The following is a 22503-nucleotide window of genomic DNA, read 5'->3' as shown; positions in this document are numbered from 1 at the left end:
TGGAGGCAGTTAACAGTGGATCGCTGAAATGACGGCTGACTGCCGAAGAGAGGAGAAGGGATTTAAAGCGCATGATTGGCTGGAAGAGATTGTGGCAGAATCTGACTGGCCCTTTAAAAACTCCCACAATCAGCTGATTAATAAGCAGAGAGGGGGTGAGAGAACTGTGATCGATTGAATGTGGGAAAGCTACGCTGAGCTTCATATAGAGTCGATGCTGAAACCTGAATTGCCCCACATAGAAAAAAGTGCTGCCCATGGATGCACTGTATGAATGTGTGATCATCAAGAATAGAAAAACTCTATGTGAATACAGAGCATTTACCGTTTACAGCTGATAAGCTCTGCTAGTCCCAGTTGTCATTTGAACTGACAGCCTCTATTCTCTCTGCGACAGTAAAGGCTGATACCTCCATGGTGTTGTTTGTTTCTGAGCTGCTGTGCTTGTCTACACCTCCAGGCTCGGTGTGTCCATTCTGATGAGGGTGTCTTAGAAATATTCTACCCTTTCTCCACCTCATCCTGAGAGCAGAGGTCGCCCACATGCACAAGCCCTATAACATTATGCAAGAGATTAACTATCATCAGAAAACCTGTTTGAGACTGTAAACTACTCTACATTTAATTAACATTGTCTTTTCTTTCCCCCCTCTCCACCGTAGCGTAACCAGAACCTGACCATACTGTCGGAGGTGTCCCGACAACCTAAAGGGGCTGAGTGGCTGTGGCACCCCAAGGTGGTGGAGTTGTACAAGGTTGTTCTACAAAACAGCGACATTAGCTCCACCACCCGTGAGGCTGCCATTGGAGCTCTGCAAAACATCACCACAGGAGAGGCCTGGGTAGGCTCTTAACTATCACTGCTTTGAAATTGGATTCTTCAAGAGCAGACAGAGCAGATAAATGATGAGAACCGAATCTCGGTTCAGGCTGATGTGATATGTGTCCCTCTCTGCCAGTGGTCATCAGTGCTGAGTGGTGTGGTGCTGGAGCAGGAGAGGATGCTGCCCATCCTGCTGGATCTGTTAGACACCAACAATGAGATGGAGCTGAGACCTTTGACTGGCCTCCTGAGAAATCTGGCCAGACACTCTGCCAACAAAGACCAAATGGGTAAGACACCTTCAAATCATTCAAGGTCTTCCTGTCTTATGGGGCAACAAACTCTCTGGCTAACTGTAATCCATAAAATCAAAAACATTAATCTAACAACACAAAAATATTCAGTTCCTCCAGCTTTGAATCATTTTGCAAAATGAGAGCTCAGAGCGTTTTCTCCTACCACCATTTCCTCTTTGTCCTTGCAGCTAAGAACATGGTGAATGCTCTTGTGTCCAAGCTGCCATGTGATGGTTCACAGAAACATCCGTCCAGCGAGGTGGTGTCCAATATTTGTGGAGCACTCAATCACCTGGTCACCTGCAGTTCTGTGGCAGCACGAGACATCTCCTACTTCAACGGCCTGCCCAAACTGGTGGGCATTAAGACGTTCCATGATAACAGGTAGGACTGACTTCCACTACAATGTTAAAACTATCAGTGTCGTATAGTGAGAAAACAGAGCTGGTGCTTCAGAAAGCAGTGCAAAATATCATATATATATATATTATAATATTATATAACTGTTTAATTGAATAACATTTTCCAGGCTCCTGATAATTAGTCAAGATTTTTAGGTTGCACAGTCTTTCAGTTACACCAAAACTTCAACATCCCAGTTTCCTGTTTACTTTCCATATTCTTGAACTGTTATTCCCCATTGGTCATTGGCCAGACAAAAATACAACATTTAGCCAATTATCGGCTTATTTATAGTGTTTATCAGTGAGTTTCTCCCCCCTCTACTGATCCTCTGGTATTTCCTCCTTGTTAATTCTCCTTGTTTCTCACTGTGTCTTGGTTTAGCTCTGGGAGTATAAAAGCTGCCAAAGCAGCCTCCACAGTGCTCTGCAACATGTTCCAGTACAACAAGCTGCACAAAGACTACAAACAGGTGAGAACCAGAGCTGCTGATAACAAACAAGTTTCCTTTGTTAAAGAGCTGGCTAAGCAGCAACAATAAGCTCCCTTCACTGGTTACCAGTGGCTGTCCGCATCCGTTTCAAAACAGTAGTACTTGCATTCCATGCTGTGAAAAGATCGGGTCCAGTCTACATCCAGGACATGATCAAACCTTACACTCCAGCCCGTCCACTCCGCTTTGCATCTACCAATCGGCTTGCTGCTCCCTCACTGCGAGCAAACCACCAAACAAAATCACAAATGTTTGCTGTCCTGGCTCCTAAATGGTGGAACGAGCTCCCCATTGACATCAGGGCAACAGAAAGTCTACACATCTTCCGCCGCAGACTAAAGACACATCTCTTCCGACTACACCTTGGTGAAAAAGATGATGTCTAATAACCAAAAAAGTAGTCCACAGTCCTTAGAGGTTTGCTTTGTGTCTTTTCTCCTTCATCTATCCTGACTGATGATTTAACGCTGGTCACTAAACACATGCAGCATCGGTTAACTGCAGACTCTGTGCTGCCCCTAGGTGGGAGCGTTAGTGTGCATGGTTGTTGTTCCCATATGTCGTTCTTGCGATAGACTGGCGACATGTCCAGAGTGTTCTCTACCTCTTTCACAGTGTCAGCTGCCTTGGCTTTAGGTCCCTGCAGCCCTCAAATGATAAGCAGTATAGATAATGGATGGACGGCTGTGTGTTAATGAACAGGGAGTGTACAGTTGGTTTTTTGAAAAAAAGCTGCCGGAACCAGCTAAATAAGGCTTTAGTCACGTTTAAGGACCAGACAGACAAAACTCACTAAAAGATGTTCAAACACACCTTAGAGCTAAAGGAACTGCAACACTGGGTGATTAGTTGCTGTGGGTTCACCACTTGGAGTGACCTCTTTCACATTACAATAGTCATGTGCACCCTTGTAAATGTATTGATTGCTCGCTCATCAAGACTTCAGTCAATAGAATTACAGTATACGTAAACTTTTTTCCATTTGAACTTTGTATCAGAGATTTAAACATAAGCTTGGATTTGGAGGTAGGGCTCTGTGTCATAGCTCAGAAGTTTGCAACATGAAGTGTTTTAAATCTTGCAGATCTGCCACATGAATGATGCACATTAGTGTTAACTTAAGAGTATTGTACACTAATCGTATTGCAGCAGAGTATGTTAAGTAAGAAGTACTGTGAGTGAAGGCTGTTCTCTCCCTCAGTGAGTCTGGTTCCTCACACCAGTGATTTGACTTTGTTTCATAGTCATGAGTGAAAGAGTCCATTCTGAAGAGTTTTCTGACGGTCACTGCATGCCTTTAGATTTTGTCCTGAGTGCTAGAGTCAGCCAAAACCTCATGAAGTGTTTTCAGTGATCTGAACAACACTGCTACTCTCATGTGAACTGACAGTCAACTAACTGAGTGGTTCAGGGTTACTTAAGTTGAAACCAGTTGGAAGCTACATCATTAGAATTGTTGGGCCCTTGGTGTTGTAAGACTGGCTTCCAAGACATTAACTTCCCCCATTATGTTCAGACAAGGGTCCTGTTTTCTTGCACAGCTGCTGTTCTTTCTGACTCACTTTCAAGTCTCAGATATTTATTTGTTTTCCTTCTGGTCCATGGCACCTTAGCAGTGACTCACTCCCTCACAGACAATTCAGTGAATGTGTTAGATAATGTTATTAAATGACGTTAATAGATAACATTATTACGCAACTCAGGGTGTCGACCAGTCACATTAGGGTAATAAAACATTAGTCAATACCTATGGCTGTAAATTAAAGTGAGAGTGTCCAGGAGTGTGCAGAGAGCTGAACCAAGGACAATCTGCAACAACCCATAAAGAGCAGCCTCAGGTCCTGTGGTGGCCAAAGGTTTCCGGACCCTCATTCAATGAATGCTCACATGTGGTTTCGGTCTACCAGGAGTATTGTACGAGTAAAATATTATTAATTAATTATATTATGTTAAATAATTAAGCATTTCTATACAGACTTACAGTCTCAGGATTTTGTAGGGGGCAGCGCCCTGTATTGACCAGCCACCACTGTCGTTTCAGTATCGAGATATTTAGACGGGTACTGTATCAAAGTCATCATTTAAGTATTGACAACACTACACAATTGTGTACTGTCAAACTTAGCACTGAGCAACTGACCACAGCAGTTAAAGGTCCAGTGTAACTGATGATTCTTAGTAATTTCCACTGAGCTTAGTACCTGGTTTATATACGTGAGGTCGTAGTTTACAGCCACACCTACAATGCAGGTGATTACACATCTGCAACCAGAAAGAAACCAATACATCAGAAACGCAGGTCAATCCCTATATTTGGGCTCAGACCTTGATGTTCCATGTGCTGGATAAATTACTATTTAAAAGATCACTCAGCAATAGAGCAAAAGTACAGAGATTAAAAATGTTAGAGATAAGGAAAAAAATGGAAAACAAGATTAAATTAAACTTGATTAACTGCTAAAATTAAAAAATAGATGGTAAGATCAGAACTAGGAGAAAGAAAATGAAAATGTTTCTTGACGAGAGATTTAAAAGGGAGGTGTGGCAGTCGACCATGCCACGGGGTTCCCCTCACGCCAGCCAGAGACAAACCAGGCTAACCATTGCTTGTTTAGCATCTTTTATTAATCAAACTTAAACGTACACAAAACATGGAACTTAACAGGTCCAGCACTATTTGCTGGACCTTCAGCTTCCCCAGTCTCCAGTGTGTGTGTTCTCCCGAGTGTCTAGTGCGTTCTTCCGAGGCAGCTCTGCTGCCTCCTTTTAAAGTCTGAGGATCAATCAGCACAGGTGAGAGCTGTTAGCTGATTGATCCTCTGTGGTGCAGGTGAAGGTGCTCTCTCTGCCCCTTCACCTCCACAGGAGGTTTTTCCAAAGAGTGGCGGGTCCTGACAGAAAAGGCCTTTAGAAGTGAGGACCTCAGGTTACCTTCGGAACACATATGCTAAACATTTGACACACATTTGCTAAAGCTTCAATTAAATGATCTGAGTGATTTTACCTATTCTGTATTTGAAAATGATCAATTTCTTTGATCTGAAAAAGTATTTAAATCCAATCACATTTGAGGAAAAAGGCAAAGCTAGCTTTAGATTACACTCTTTGAATGTAGTGGAATTCATATGAATTTGTGATATTAATTTAACTAACTAAATATTGAATTCTGTTAAATGTTCTATTTATACTGATTTAATTATTACTCATTGATACTCTACTCATCCCCCAAAGATTGATTACAGTATGTTCTGTTTGTGCTATGAGACAATAAAATCTCCGCCCAGTGTTACAAACAGTTTTAAGATGCAGAACTAAAAATACCATTTCACTGTTAATATGGTGTTTTATGTTGCTACGTCTGAATGAAGGCGTGAGCAGGAAAATTGCGAGCGGAATGTGTGGGTGTTGGCTGACATTGTGCTCTGAACCTTTATCTCCACCAGATGTTTTTCTGGTGTATGTTTGCACACATCTGTTTTTTATCTTGACCTCTATTTCTCTCTTGCAATTGTTCCCATCCCTACCTCCTTCACTTTAGTCTTCTATCAATGCCTTATCCAGGGAAGCTTAGCTCTGCAAACACAAAATACCTTCACTGTAGCAGACTATAAATACATTGTAGATGTTCTTATCTGCGTTGGGGTGGCTCTCCCTCTCACGCATTAGATAATCAGGGGTGATGAGGTTTTACTTTTGCTTCTTACTTTTTTCTTATTTACTCATAATTTCAGTTAACCAAGTCTTCACACTTGCAGTGATCTTGTAAAAGAGCAAAAAGATGATCCCTCACTTCAGGCGCTGTACAGCCAAGTTCTACCAGACGGTGAGGCGGAGAGTGCAGCCCGTGGCTACTTTTTCCAAGATGGCCTGTTGGTGAGAAAATGGGTTCCCCAGGGGGACTGTTTTTGGGGGGATGAGATTGTGCAACTAGTCCTGTCCTCTTCGTTACGTCTAACTGTTCTTCAGACTGCTCTTGATGGTGTTGCAGGTCATTTGGGTGTGAGGAAAACCTATGACAGAGTTATGCAGCATTTCTACTGGCCACATTTGAAAAGCGACATTTCGGCCTTTATTAAAACTTGCCACACATGTCAGTTGACGTCGTGTGAAATCTAATGAATATTATGACATTGGAATTATGTCAAATCTATGAGGTGTTTTTAGAGTAGACAGGAGAAAGAATACTTGAAGAAACAACAAGTAAAAGTCAAAGGCATTTTCCCACAGCACAATGGGTTGTTTTTTTGAAATGAACTCAAATATCTGATAAAGAGTTAAAGTATAACTGGGAACATGTTTTCTCCAGGTTATGAAGATGATAAAAATCCAAAGTGAATGGCTAACAGGATTACAGCAGCCTGGACATGAACAAGCCAAGCAGCTCCTTTTATAGACAGGTATCTAATTGATGCGGAAGAACTCGACCATAAAAAACTACGATTGTAGGATTTGAGAGATTTTATTAAACTAAAACCTTTATTTTTGTCTTACACAGTGACAACACACTGAATATTCTACTTCTGTCTGTCACTGCCTGTGTCTGGCTGGGGTTTTGTTGGGTTAGAGTTTTTGAGTGACCGCTCTCAGCAGGAATGAGGATCTGGCTGAGACAATGTGGGTTTTTCTCTCTTTTGCCTTCTGGGATGAATAAAAGAGGACTTTGGTTAGGTGGACCTGGCAGCCGCTGTTATGCTCCTCCTGTATACAGACGAAACAAAACACAACTGTCTCCACAGTCTGGGCTGTCTTCACAAGTCACAGAACAAACAAACGGCCCCAAAGCATTTCGAAAACCAGTGGACACGCTGCCAAGAGCTTTGCGGTGGGGTCAGCTGTGGCCTAGAGGTAAGAGAAGCAACTTGGGATAAGAGGTTACCGGTTTGATTCCCTGAAATGACTGGGACAGTGTGGGGGGGGGGGCAGGGCAGTGAATGATCCCCGGGCACTGCAGGTGCAACTACCCACCACTCCTAGTGTGTGTGTGTGTGTGGGGGGGGTGTATCCACTGCTCTCAGATGGCTTACATGCAGAGGTCACATTCCTTTGTGTGTAGAAAAAAAGTAAAGGCAAAATAAAGCATTCCTCTCAGGGCAAATCTTTCTCCTGTGAACTATGAGCTTATTTTGTTTGAGATTCTCTTTACAAAATGAATGTGTCCTCATCTTAAAAGATAGACTGACAAGACATGTTCTGAGTAAACCCCGAGAAGAGGACTGCAATGATTATTTGTGGGAGGTGTCTGCTCCTGGCATTAGTCACCACTAGGTGGCAGTACAAAGGGAATTCTTCAGGGGGATTATAAAGTGTAGTTGCTCTCTCTCACTATCAAATTATCAACAGATCATTTTAGGGTAAATTAAGATGATTACACAATACATTATTTTACATTCAGTTTCTGCCATTAGATCCCTTTCACATAAATCTTACACACTGGACGTTTAAATAAGCTGCACACGATTAAAGACCCAAATAAAGAGGTGAAAAGTATAAAGTGGGAAGGTCTCTCTCACTCGATGTGCTGTGCTGCACAGTAAAATGCAGGGAATGGTAGAAGACACAAATGTCTAACCCAATCACTGCATCAGTCTTTGGAACAACTCTTTTATTTTTTTTCCACCATACCTAGTATTTGTGTTGTTGCTTTGTGTTTTTCAGAAAGGATTTACCAGACAGGACTTCACAGATGTCACCATCTAGACTGCCACATGTCACATGATTCCTTTCTGAGCTTCTGACCTCTGGATGACAGCGGCTGAGAGGAAAAGAAGAGGAACGGCTTCAGTGAGGAGTTCATCGAATTGTGACTGACAGGAAAAGACACAGGAAAAGAAAATTGGACTGGAAACAATGGAATCATGTACTTTAGGTTTGCCCTCTTTTAGGTGTTTCACCCCACAAAATATGCATTGTGTGTGCTAGGGTTTGACTGATGCATTTTCGACACTGACTCTATTTGTTTTGGATTGACGGAGCTGATTGCTAGCATAACAGTTTTAAAAACACATATATAATAAAACATATTTTCACCCAGAGGAGATGCCAGGTGCAAAACAAACCCCCCAAACCAGAAATTATATACATGGACATTTATTTTTGTATCATTAAGAGCAAACATGTAAAATAGATCAAAATGTTCAAAAAGGTTTCTAAGATTAACAACTGAATGACAGGTGCTCACAGTGTGATGGTGAGGGCCATCGGCTTCTGATACAACAGCCCAGCTGTTTTGTCAGGGTTTGTCCTGGGTGGGTTTTTTTTGCATAATATACTGCCCCCTGCTTGTTTGGAGTATTAATTTGACTCCAAAACAAGACTGAGGGAAGAGTTTTTCTTTTTAAATCAATTTATTTTCATGTGTATAATTAAACACTGCATCACTAACATTAACAGAAAATATATTTACACAGAGCAGTAACAGTGTATGCAGTTTGTTGTAAACATGTGGAGATTAGTGTGGATGTTTCTGAATAATGATCCTGGTCCTGCCCCCTGACTCTGAGAATGTCCTGGTCATCATTTTACTTTGTCCAGGGGTTAATGACCAAACATCTGCAGAACTAGTACATGTCTATCAAACTTTTCAAAGAGGGCTCAGCATGTCACTGACTGAATCAGCAGCTTTTTACAGTGGAGCTCTCCTCATTAAGCTCTAAGAACACTTGTCAGCTGGGCTGTGATTTACAATTACTTTCTTTAAAAGAACAGAAACAATCATAACCTGATGGAAACGGTCGGCTGCTGAGAAACTGACCCTGTGTACAGTGGTTGTACTGTATGAACTAGTTTTATGGTGAACTGAATATAGAGTTTGGTTTAGCAACACTGAACGTTTGGCTGTGTGATGCATTCTCTTGCTGTTGTAAACACTTTGGGAGTCATTAGGCAAAACGTGAACTTCTTGTGAGTGACATAATTTCCACCCCTACATTTCAGCTGTACTTTGCCCTCAATAGCTAATCTTACCGCGCCAACATGCTAAACTAAGATAATCGACATAAGCATTTGATAAATATCAGCATGTTATCATTGTCACTGGGAGCCTGTTTGCATGTTGGTATTATCATTTAGCTCAAAGCACCTAAATGACCTCACCATTGGTGTGTGGTGCATTATACAGCTAGATGAGCAGAGCCGGAAAACCTACTACATTCTCAACTACCCCCATGCACACCGGTGCTATCTATCCACTGCTATTCATATGTCAGAGAGGGTTTAGGGCAGAGGATGTCGCACCTTGTTAAGACTTATGAGACAAATTATGATTTGTGAATATGGGCTATACAAGATTTGATTGATTGGTTGACTGATTCATTGAAACATCCCTGTTCTTGTGGACATTTGCACATTGTGAATGTTCACAATGTGCAAATGTCCACGAAATACAGCTTGACAAGCTTCAGCCTTTTGTCACGAGAAACTTCCACCAAAATGAATTGTTTGATGCAATTCCTGAGGCGATAGCCTATTGCGGCCAAAAGAGGGCAGTAAATACAAGATGGATTTAAAAACGTCTTGGAAAAACGCAAAGATCACCAAACACGAGTGAATGTTAAAGTGTCATTAGACTGCTGATAGTTGCTGATAGTTGAACTTTTACATGCATTCTCTTCCCCTCAGATCTGGGGCATCAAGCATGTCAAGCTGTACTGAGTAGATGTGTATAATAAAGTAGTTTAGCGAGAACAGGGTGGTTTGTGTGAATATGCAACATGTTTCAATTACCATCGCTTTTTAAAATGTATCTATTGTCTGTCTGTAATTTTGTAATCTAAATATGCAGACTTGTTTTCTGGTCATATGCTGTTGTTAGTTTGTTGTTGTGCTAATTTACCGCATTAAAGAAAGTAACCTTTTAGAGTTTGAATATTCCCTACAGGTTTTTTCAAATCAATGACTTTTATAGAAATTTGCTCCAGTGTTTCTGTAGATGAGAGGATCATCCCTGGCCTGTTGAGAGCAGAGGTCATCTCAGAGCTCACAGTCCAGCCCTCATGAAGACGGGCTGGTCCAGGGGAGTCTTATCTCAACAAGCCCTTTGATGATTTACGGCTGGCTTTATTGTCTGTAGCATTTCCTTTTGGAACATAAAATTTGTGCTCAGAATTGAAATAAATTTGTTGTTGTCAGTTTGTCTGAAGGTAAAGCTGAATACATAATAAATAAATGTTTTATTAGACAGTTTAACAACAGTATAAAGATTATGTGTTTGGGACAAAGGAGTTTTTTATATTCACGGATATCAGCAATGACTTGAGCTGATCCTGAGGATCAGCATTGGGGGCACTAAAATACCAGATACAAATCTAATCATTTTATTACAGTACACTGCTCTGAAGGAAAGTTTATGGGGTCATAAAATCCTGAAAACTGTAAACTTCAAACTAGGTTCAATCAGTGCTGCACAAAGAGCTACAGAGAACTGTGTAACAGCCAGGTGGAATTCTAAAAACACCCAAAAAAGGGCACAATATTTAAACAGCTTCGGTCCTTAGTGAAAAGATAGCCCTCCTTTCAGTCCAATAAACGAGTCACACAAGCTTATATCCTATACGTCAAGTATGAGAGGTAGATTTTTCTGTATGAAAGAAAGCATCTTCTAGTCTATGACATGGAGGACAGCCTGTCAACAATTGTGCTGGACGCACTGAGGTACTTGTGTGCTACATGGGTAAGAGCAGCAAACCAGTTTCAATCCCTTTCTGACACTTTAAAAAAACCTCCACACCACACACGTTAATGCCTCTTTTATGCTCACCGACATGATGGCGCCTTACATGTCATCACATCCCACGTAAAGCGTATAGCCAAAAAAACGGACTCATCTTGTCTCATTCCAAGCGTCATCTTATCGGTTTGTCACATCAGCAGAAATAATCATTTTGGGCCGATGCCAATATTATCGTGCATCCAAGAAAACATCTGGAATCAGCATTTGTCCTGAAGACAACGTAATGCCGCTCAGAGGACATATTACATTATAACCCAAGGGCTGTAGCTCTCGGAAAGTGACGAGCACCACAAGCACCACAAGAAACCATGGTCAGGAACTTACATATAGCACCTTTAAGTTGTGTGTAAGAAGCTAATAACATCATAGTATTCAATTAATATTAGCATTGTTTATTAGGATTAGGATATTAGAGCATGACAAGTTCTGTTGTATGTTACCTGATAACTTTAATCAACTATATTTCCAACATTAACAGCAAAGCAAACAGCTACGCAAATTAAGAAGGAGGGAATCGAATCACACCATGAAGAGTTTATATGTTAACGTTCTCATCTATTCCAGATTTAAATGTATGACTTTTTCATTTCTACACCAAATGGATGGAGGGAGGCTGCTCATGCTGATCTTTGCTGCCCTCTCGTGGTAGTGCTACTACAGGCAATGAAGTCCCACATTACCATTAGTTTACATCCCACTCAAGGACAGTCATTGATCTTATTAAGGCCTATATCTAGACTGGACTGAATGATAAACAAAGTAAAACATTTAGCCTTGCAAGAAAGACCTTCCAGTAGCATTTTTTAAAAATAGAAATCACGACCTTCCTGACAGTTATCAGTCCAATCCATCCTGTTCCCTTCTTTGAGCACATTCAGTGCTTTCCTTCATCAAACTCTGGAGCTGCAGGGTCTTTGCTAAACACACAGGTTGAAAGTTAAAGGAATCAGTCCACCTCTGCCTGTATGCAGGTATGGTACAAACCCCTGCTTTGTAAAGTATAGTCCAACGTGATATAACTGACAAATGCAGAGGCATTGTGGGAAATGAGTGGGTAGATTCTGTATATCATACCTCTGCACGGTTGGCACAGCACTTTTCATTGTAGAATGTGTCTAACATCATGGTAAAAGTAGTTATATGATAGACCCCCACTTTTATTGCAGGCAGCCGATACCACACATTCTCACCTATCATCAAAAAACAGGTCAACAGAACAGCATGAGGAAGAAACACTGAGGAGCTGAACAGACAGAGAGAGAGAGACTGGAGCATCAGGGTCAAACATCCCAAAAACAGGATGTCACACAAGGCAAGTGATATCAAAATAAAACAAATCCAAAAAGTCACTTAAGAGAAGCAGATCTTAACACACATGCTTCTATATATTATTTAACAATGGACCTGACAGACATGACACCTCTGTGAGGAAAGGGAGTATGAGAAATGTAAATGATGATCATCAATATGAAATTACATATTTTATTGAGAATGTATTTGTAGTAATGCTATTTAATTTAACAGAAGACTACAATTTTTAGCCTCATAGGAATTGTATTTAAATATTGCTGTACATCAATGACAAGAAAATGTGCAGTATAAATAAATAAAACATTGTGGTGTTGTGAAAATTGCTAAATGCATACATTTTATTATTATCATGATGATTATTTATCCTGTAAGGAAGAGGAAGTCAGAGGAAATAACAACAATGTTTAAATCACTGGCCGACCAGAGCAATTCATCTCAAACTCAGACCCGATAGATGGTTAGCAGATGTAGCTTTAGTCACTACTGTGACCTGCTTCCTGTCTTAGTGTCCAGCCTATAAGAATGGACTGTACCACACCACAATGAATTAGCCAACACTCACACCAAACAACCTCCATTTTCTTTTAAGAAAACTTTATTGACCACATTATCTCCAAGTGAGAGTATATTCACCATATTACTGAAGTGTTCAACAAAAGAAAGTTAAAGTTGTGGTTTACATGTTATATATACAACGAAAACCATGACAAAAATATTAAATAATGACCTGTGATACATTCAGGGACTAAATGTGAAAATACGTCCTGCTGTAGAGGCTTAATATTATTGACAAGAATTTATATTTTAACATTTTTGAGATGAAATTGTGGGTCTTGCAGTTATTGAGTTGGTTACTAAGTGGTGTGACATATTTGGTCTAAATGGATAATCTCAGCTCTTTACAAGTTAAACAAACTATTAGTTGAGTTATTTTTCAAAGCCCTGTGTAGATGACTAGACTGCTTATGATGTGCTGGGTGGCGTGGGTAACATGGTGCCATTCCCAAAACCAATATCTTTCTTCTCTGAGTCATATCAGGCTCCTACTTCAAGAGATTTTAGAATCCAAATGGAATCATGAGGTTGGCTTGATTGTAGATAGTTGTTTTATCGCCTTTCCTTTTATTCACAGTTCTCCATATGCCCAACTGGATTTGACTCACAGAACCAGACAGTGTGTTCTGTTCATTTTGGACCACAAGCCCCTTACCCTGAGATGAAACTAAACCGGAACGCAAGCCAGACTAAAAAGTAGATTTAAAACTGCTTTGTGCAAAATAATTTTCTTAAAACTAAGGCAGGCGTACAGAAGTCGGTGGTTACGTCTCTTGCGAAATATAAAGCATCTCTTGGCCACTGAACTACTTGTTAAGTACAAACCTTTCATAGCCCTTTCAATAAACTTTATCAATAGGTTTAGGATGAGCCATACATGTAGATCAAGTTTAGTATTCAGTATTTTACTTCATAGATTCTTTTTCTGCTTAATGTATAAATAATATTCCACTGTTGGTCTCTTGAAAACTGTTCATTCTGTTGACAAGTAAAAGTTGATGTTATGTTTATTTCAAATGAATTAAAAACACTAAGATGGGATGATTTTAAAACACTGTAAAGAATGATGTTTGAGTCCAGACAGCCCGCCCTATTCAGGTTGTATGGTGTGTTTATAATACATACAGTATACTGTGATATTATCACATTATACAATTATATATGGCATTCTGCTGTGGCTCATCAAGTCATTCACTACATCAGCAGAACATCACAGTCTCTGACTTTAAACATCAGCACTCACAATGAGGAGAAATTCATCTTAAATAAAGTGACCTGACAGAGTCTATACCTATATGTACTAAACACATGCAGTGTACTGCACATAGCAGGAATTGATGACAGTATGTTTTTAATCCCTTTAAAAAAAAATCCATCGTCTTCATCATCATCCAAGTGAAGCACGTCGAAGTTTAGCTCCATCCAGTTCTGTCCTCTTTGGTCGTCCTCTTTGATAGATTTACTACAGTAGGTCCTGTGTGCTGGGTTTCGCAGTTTTTCAGGGTTTCATCTATAATATGAGTTTCTGACCCAGGATCTTGCGGTTGATCTCAGCCAAGGCCACAGAAAACACGAAGGCCTTCTCATCAGAGAGACCAGCGTAAATATCCACTTCCTTCTCTTGTTTCTCTGTGAACGTAAGAAAACACAGTCAGTCACAGAAAATGTATTTATGTGATATTATCTTTAACTATGATCACACAGATCAAAATGAACCTACTTCAACTAGCGTGACACAGAAAAGTACATTACAGGGGGAATTAAGGACATGGAGGCAAATACACAATGAGAAGTGAAAGTGACAGGTGGAGGCCAGTGTTGTGGCCTGGTTATCAAAAGGATCAGCAGTCGTGGCAGCAGCTGTTTTTGAGGAAGCAAAATAAAGTGACTAGGAGGATCACAAGCTAAAACTGCAGGAGCTAAACCAGCTTGAACAAAACACCAACAGCTTGGTTTTACTGGCTCGGAACAATCACTGTGGGCTGAGTGGGTGTTCTGTAAAGAAATACTAACTACAATAAATTCAGACGTTTGGACCGCACTTGATGTTCTTCCCCACAGCACTGATGCAAGAAGGGAATTTACTTGAAGGCAACACAAACACACATGGAGGAGAGTGAATGTGACACAGAATGTGGTCATTCTGAACAGTAAAGACGAAAGATGAAGTCTGGAACTAAAAGTGGAGCTACTTCTGTCACATGGATGTGGTCTGAGTATATAAAGTTTGAAACAAATAAGAAAAATGTAAAAAAAAAGGCCTCACAACAGACTGAAAACACAACCAACCTCTTTTACACACAAGAATCCTGTCAGACAGTACTGAAAACTCCTATGGACGAGAGACACTAAACATACACTAGAGTCTGCAGGAGGCTTTTGCCAATGACACAACATGTGACAAAAAATTAAAGGACCCAATTCTACTTGGTGGAATACACGTTGGTAATCTGAGCTGCATCTACATAAACAATTCATACAGAATACAGAGGCTTCTTGAGCAATGAAGATACAGAATAACTGTTTCCTACTATTTTATTTCAGACAATCTCTGTAACAGCTTGTAAAATATGTTTCATCACTGTAAGTCCGCCATGTCAGGTGTTTTAAATACACTTTATTTCTCATGATCGTCTCTGTACCAGCATTAAAGGTACAGTGTGTAGAATTTAGTGAGATCTAGTGTTGAAGTTGCATGTTGCAGCTGATCACCCCTCACCTCACCCTCTCCTTCCAAACATGAGAGAGAACCTGTGGTAGCTTCAGTTGTAATAAAAACTCAAAAGGTGTTTAGTTTGTTCAGTCTGGACTGATGTAAAAAACATGGCAGCCTCCGTAGAGAGGGTCCCCTCCATGTAAATATAAAGTATTTAAATATAAAGGACTTTTCTGGGGTAAAGAAAACTACAATTCATACAATTTAGATGAAATGAACTAGTGAAAACATCATGAGGATTATTCTACATTAATTTCCCTTTCACCTAAATCTTACACACTGGACCTTTAACTCAATTATCTCATTTTCAAAGAGCTAAATCATGACAAACAGATCTCCTCCATGTTTTCTGCATTACCGCCACCTGGTGGACTGGAGTGGAACATCAGTTGTTCCCACGTCAGCAGGAGAATTTGGCTCATACCTAACATTGTAGATCTGCATGAACTTGAACTGGGTGTGTGGCATCTTTACTGACTAGTTCGCAAAGTTTAGTACAGGCAGCAGTTATAGTTACATGTAAAATTCCATGACTGCAGGGGCTGGGACACAATCCTAACTTGTCCTCTGCACTAACTCCCAGCACAACCTCAAAGTACACAACACATTTCTGTTTTACAAGCATGGAGACAGACTTTCACACAAGAATAATGTTCAGGAAGAGAACACCACACAGAGGACAATTATGAAGAGAGCACAACAAGTAATATAAGCAAGTGAACTGTCCAGAGTGGAGAGAACCAGTGGTCAGACGTATGAACAATGCATAAACACAAAAACCTGACTTTTGATTTAACCTGTGTCACCAAACGTTGTGCATTCTTGAGACCAGTCGTACACATGGTCTATAAGAGCAAGGTGATGGTTGAAAGTAAGACACCTAAATGTATAGTAACACGTTGTTTATGTCTTTTTGTCAGTGTCATTGATTATGTTTAAGATCTATAAAGCAACCTGTGAGATTTCAATCAAACATTTTTAAGATCAACTTTAAAAAACTCTGCCGGAGTGATGTATATTCTCACTTATTATTCAAGTTTTAGCCACAAATTCCAATCAAATATTATCCTCAACTGGTACCTTCTACTTCCACTACTGAGCATTATAAATGTACCATTGTTGATCTCTCTGACATTCAGTAATGATGACAGAGATAATACTGTGATGGTATGAAAGCCATAAAATGCAGTCAGACCACTCCTGGCTCCAGACTCCCTCTTATCTTACCAGCCTGAAAGACACAGGTATCTTTTATATTTTCATCACACAGCTAAGCAGAGAGGCTTTAAGCTTAACATGGGGGAAATGCTCACTAACATGACATGATGAATTTAATAAGTTTAGCTAACACTGATATCACCTTTCTCCTCTTCCTGTTTCTTCAGCCCCACTGTTTTTGGTCTGCCCCGGCCCCTGCGGATTGGATCTGACTGGCTGTTGGTTCGGGATCGTCTCCTGTTCTCCATGTCACTGGTTAGAGGAGAGTCGATCCGCTCTCTGCGAATGCGCTCCGTCCTCCTACGTTTTAAGTCCCGCATCTCTAAAGAGGAAAATATGGTTAATGAAAGAAACAGACAGACGGAGGCACGGTGTCAGAAATTAACCCTGCTGCAGAGATCACGCGATTTTGTTTAAAGTGAGGCATCAGCTGTAAAGTGCCTTGAGATAATGTATATTATGGCGCCATACAAATAAAATTGAATTTTGTCATCTACATATTTGTTAGCTCATTAGCAACCATTAGACAACAGCTAACGTGAGCATTCTATCACTTCAAAGCAAACATTAGCGTTATGTAATACAATGGGAAGGGTTTTTTTTTTATAACATCTTGTGAAATTGATATTATGAAGAATTGACAAGAGCAGGGGAGGATGCACACAGTATTAGTATGGTGTTCCTAATAAAGTGCAGAGCTGTATATGTGTGTGTGCATGTGTGACAACAAAACACACAGTCTGAGTTATAAAGACCAATGATAATGAGAAGAACACTGAGTCCTGCAGCACGTGTCGCCCACACGGCCCATATTGTTCAGTTTTGTGTCATGTCGAGTTCAGTAGAGACATCAGTCTGCCTCTCTCACCAGTATGAAGAAACACGGTGTGGCCTTGTTAACTCTGTGTTGTTCTATTTAACTACAAATGTGTTTTTGTGAAAGTAGCAGTTTGCTCTACATCAGAAGCATCATCATCAAAACCAGGAATTATGTGCTTATAAAGTGCAGTGCAGGGATCATTATATATGAATTAACACTACACAGATGACAGCACTAGAAAAATGTAATAAACTTTCTTACAGCCACACACTAGAATAATGAAGCAAGTGGTTTTCACACAAAGTCAAACTGAATTTGCCGACATAATAAAGAGCTTTGTTCCAGCTGAGTCTTACCTGCTATGGCTGGAGAGCGCTCTAACTTGGCATTTAGCAGTTTTCTGCTAATAAACACATACCCACACGGGCAGGATTTGCACGCAACTGGAATCTTGGGAGAAACAAACAGGAAACATTAAGATTTAATCTCTGTGACGTTCTGCACATACAGAAGACAGGGATTTTCCACCAGTTAAATTATACATGCAGATACATGCGGAGCAGTATCATCCAGGGGATTTCAACATTATGTTCCTTAGACTCCTGGGCAGTTTTGTACTAGCCTACTGTAGCAGAGTTAAAGTGTTGCCATAGTTTCTTACATACACTTCATCAGAAAGAATTGATAGAAAATTGTTGGCTATCCGAGAAAGAAAGGATTTGTGATTTAAGTGTTTAATTCTGATCTTAGTGACTGGCCCAAATTATGTTTTGCACTTCAAACCATTACCAGCTTGAGCTCCATTATAAACACAGTCACACAAAAATACAATGCAGCTAACAACACAGACGCAATGATTACTGCAGTCAATGATCTAACTCGAGTTTTAATTCTCTGCAGAGAGCTGCTGATTAGTTTATACTCTGCTTGATGAGGCTCTCTGTTCCAACCCGAGCAAGTTCAAGGTTCATTAGAATAACAAAATGCTTTTGCACTGGTGGTTTTCCAGCTGTTAATACCACTCAGAAATGTCCCACACTCAGGGGCACACGAACACTACACATTGGATTTCTTTCCAGACCCTGTGCTGTTATGTGATATACATTTAGACATCTCATCCACATCAACACCATACACTCAAAGAAAACAACTGTAATACTAGAAAGGCCCTCAGTAGAGCTCATACCTCTGAATATGTTGAAACACACCCTGTTTTGCAATGTAGCTGAAACTGGAAAATAAAAATCCTGGATCCACACTAACTGAATCTTCCCTTCGACCAAGTGCCATGCTAATCTGTTCATTTTGTCTGACATGCATACGTCCTGTCGTCAATCACCTTTGTGGGCTACGTCTATCCGAATGAATGGAGAAAAAAAAATTGCCAACTTCATTTTGATTTCATTGCCACTGTAATATCATTATGGTTTTGATATCAGTATGACCAACTTCAGACGTAGTACACAACAACAGTTTGAATATGAACTTCCTGTCCGTTAAAACACTACATCGTGCGAAGGTCCAGACCGATCAAGGTAGATGCAAAAGCATCCCTTGTGTCTGATTAACCTCAAACAGAACAAGTTCATACACCGGTTCTGAAGAGCCACAGTGGAAGGCAAAATGATAGGGACATCATTTCAGGTAAAGTCTGAGCATATTTTCAGAACGTCTCCTCTGAAAGGCCTTCATAGTGCTGCACTCAGCTTGTTCATGACAGATGTCAGAAATAGTTGTGTCAAGAATGAAAGATTGGGGAGGGTTCAAAGCTGGATCCCCTCTCCTATTTGCACAACTAAGAAAACATGAAGTGGAAGTGAAGCCCCATTGCTGGTTTAGTTGGAACAGGTGAGGAAAAACAGGTAATGCAACACGAAATGTTTGCTGCCTCCGAACTCGGCCACTTCCAACCTCTGCAGCCCGTGTGTAGTTGTATATCGCCCTGTGAGTCTGAGCTCTGTCAGTCGAGGAGCAGCTTTCTGACCTTGCACAGAAGTTTGTGACAATCATTTCTAAGAAACTTCTGTGAAAATAGATGGCTGCCAACAGTCCATGTATCCACAGAGCACTGATAGGAGCAGGAGCAGCTCTAGAAGAGATGGCAATATTTCTCTCCTGATGTTCAGGCTAAACGCATGTTCTGTTACCTCTGCCAGGGAGGTTGTGTTGTCACCCCTCTCTGTTTGTTGTGTCCATTTTGGTGCAGGTTGATTGAATGTAAGGGGACTGTTGGACCTTGGCGGAGGTATGAGCTCTGAGTGTTATTCTAGTTCAAACTTTTGTTTGTTGCTTTGGGCCATGATTCAATAAAATGCTACTCTGAACCACACACGTGGAAGAGACACAGTAGGTCTACTGTACACAACAACAATAAGAACAACCTCTGATTGGGTTATCACCCCACACAGGCTTTGACTAAAGAGACAATACCTAACACATATGCCAGATTATGCAACTCCATCAGGAGGCACAACTATTGACATTTACTCACATATACCTGCTTCGATGTTTGAATTGCAGTTTAAAGCGATGTATTAAACCTTAAAAACACAACAATAATAACATCCTCCTCAGAACTATTACAACCATCATTAAGATTGTTCACCTGACACATTTGCTAGTCAGAGGTACACTTATATTATTTCAGTTCCTGGTTCCATCTTCAACATCATTTATCCACTTGTCATGGACAATTGCACGTGTGACTTTCTGGTTAATATATAGGAAGTGTCTGAAAAGATAATGTACAGCAATACACCTCAGGTTTTAAATCTCCACGATAGCTGACTACTTCAAGCCATTGGTGGCAGATTGCACCCAGACATTTTTTTCAATCTGGCGATTCATTCAACATGTTACAAATGTGCAATGTATCAAATGCAAGCATTGCATGTGCTGGGCAGCAGAGGGTCACAACAGTGCGTCTGGCTGTGTTGCAGGGAGAGAGACAGGGGCTGAGCGGAGCAGCAGTAAGTTGCTGAGCCTCAGGTCTCCGATACTGAACCCTCCATTTCCGTCCGAGCAGCCATGAGCACCTTTAACGATCCACACCACATCCCCCCCCCCCACGAGCAGGGACGCTCGCTCTCTCACCTGTTGGTCGCACTCTGGACAAGATTTAGTAGCCATTTTGACTTTCTTTGTTTTATTAGCCGACATAGTCCGTTTCCTGCGGCGGCGCGCCGACACTTCTACGCGAGCTGGAAGTTGTGTCTGCTGGCTCGCGCACGGTGCTCCGCGGCTCGTCCCGACGTCCACGGCCCGGCAGGACGCACGCAGAGGCGGACACACGCGGGGAGACGACGCTTGTTGACGGCTAACCTGTAAATCAGCTCATATCTGAGACACGCTACACTATTATTTCACTCAGGCTGCGGGCATGCGCACTCGCTCCCGCTGAGCCGCGTTCACGGCCCGTGCGGGAAACCAAATCACGGCAGTTTTCACACTCAGGTTCGGTCCTCGTGTTGCGATCACGAGAGAAACATCCCACATACAAATATGAGATGATAATAGTAATGATCACACTGCTCAGCACTGACGTGTGACCACAGCAGGGTTTGAGGCCATGTGTTGTCCTGCGTCCAGACCTGTACCCACACACAGCGATACTCTGAGAGAATAAATATCGTATTACTACAGTGTCCATAGTGAAATCAAACACATTTCTGTCCATAGGTCTCGAGTTGTGTGTTATCCACTCAAATATTCCATATCCGCGTTGTTACGTAGAGCTGAAGCATTTGGTTATAGGTTTGTTTGTTCTCTTTAAATCTCATTACTGTCTTCAACTTTGTGTAATATGTAAACCTCACATTTTAGTCTGTTGTGTCTCTGCAGCCCTGCTGTCCACATTCGTCTTACACATTTTTGATTTAAAAAAAAAAAAACTTGTTTATGACTGCCCAGGAAACAATTTTCGATTCGCGTATGTTCGTGAACGCACCCTATGCTAACTCAGGAAGGACGTCCTAATGCTGCTGCAGCTTCTTTAAAGGTCCAGGGTGGAAGATTTAGGTGAAAGGGATTGTTGGCAGGAATTTAATATAAAATAATCCTAGTGATGTTTTCACTGGTGTGTTTCATCAAATTGAATTAAGTATGAATTGTTGTTTTCTTTACCATAGAATGAACCCTTTAAATTTAAAAACTTTATATTTACATGGAGGGGGGTCCTCTCTGTGGAGGCCGCCATGGTTTTTACTGTCGTCCAAACTGGACAAACTAAAACCTTTTGAGTTTTCATGACAACTGAAGTTCACCACAGGTTCTCCTTCATGTTAGTGAGGATGAGATGAAGAGCATTCAGCTGCAACATGAAACCTCACCTCTAGATGTCACTAACACACTGAACCTTCAAAGGTCGCAACACTCAAGTGAGCCATCATGGAACCATCAGGGAATGTTAGAGGGCCTGGGTTCCGTATACCTTGCATATACAGTATATTATTATTATTTAATTTCCCTCTATGCATAAGACTTCCCAGGAAGCAATTAGGAAGCAACCCATTAACATTTAGCAAAGGTTCACCGTGAAGTTTTCTTTATGAGAACCCATAGACTGTATAGGAGTGCTTAAAAAGCAGAAAGCTTTAAGAACCATCAGAGAACGTTTGCCTATTCGTTGGTTTCCTTCTTTGATGGTGTCATTTTAAGAAAACTTTATTTAATCATATTTTTCAATTATAAAAATAATTTAAAGAAAATTAGAGCATTTTTTAATACAAGTAACAAAGTGCTCTATAGTAAACAATATGAAACTCGCAATGATAATACTACTACTACTAGTAAAGATAGATTATAAAAGCAATAGACAATACAAGATTAAAGCTTTGTATTTTAAGAAGTGAGATGACCTCTAGCGAAATATTTGTTTCATTTTTGAAGCAATTATGTCACAAATATGTTTGTCTCTGTTGCTAACTGGTGACATCCCATTTTTTTAAAATCCTTGTAAAATCCTCTCTGAGTATTATAATCCATCGTTCAGTGTTTTGGCATCTAATAAACTTTTGAATGTATTTGTGTTGCACTCACTGGTAAAAACTGCCCTCCACCAGGACAGACCCCTGCACTGTTTTCAGTCTGAATGTGAATCTGTTGACCCCCATCCTCTTTCTTTTCATAGCTGCATGATCACC

General features: G+C 40.7%; 2 protein-coding genes across 2 annotated transcripts in view; one reads left to right on the top strand and one right to left on the bottom strand.

Moving 5' to 3' along the window:
• LOC109625114 (plakophilin-3-like) overlaps positions 1-10127 on the top strand; it is a 40009-nt gene extending 29882 nt beyond the window's left edge. The window contains exons 9-13 of the mRNA XM_020080211.2: positions 663-842; positions 960-1113; positions 1308-1503; positions 1906-1993; positions 7670-10127. Of these exons, the coding sequence (XP_019935770.2) occupies positions 663-842; positions 960-1113; positions 1308-1503; positions 1906-1993; positions 7670-7711 (660 nt within the window). The 3' untranslated portion in view covers positions 7712-10127. The remainder of the gene's footprint in view (positions 1-662; positions 843-959; positions 1114-1307; positions 1504-1905; positions 1994-7669) is intronic.
• Positions 10128-12630: 2503 nt separating this feature from the next.
• On the bottom strand, positions 12631-20767 carry c1h16orf87 (chromosome 1 C16orf87 homolog). The gene is made up of 4 exons (XM_020080345.2): positions 20456-20767; positions 17719-17812; positions 16685-16864; positions 12631-14237 (listed from the first exon to the last, which is right to left on the bottom strand). Exons 1-4 carry the CDS (start codon positions 20519-20521, stop codon positions 14119-14121), a joined length of 459 nt encoding a protein of 152 aa, XP_019935904.1. The 5' UTR covers positions 20522-20767; the 3' UTR covers positions 12631-14118.
• Between the last annotated feature and the right edge of the window lie 1736 nt (positions 20768-22503).

Source organism: Paralichthys olivaceus, chromosome 1, assembly GCF_024713975.1.
Source record: "Paralichthys olivaceus isolate ysfri-2021 chromosome 1, ASM2471397v2, whole genome shotgun sequence".
Classification (NCBI taxonomy): Eukaryota; Metazoa; Chordata; class Actinopteri; order Pleuronectiformes; family Paralichthyidae; genus Paralichthys; species Paralichthys olivaceus.
Note: the sequence above shows the minus strand (reverse complement) of the source record. Positions and strands in the feature narration are given on the sequence as shown.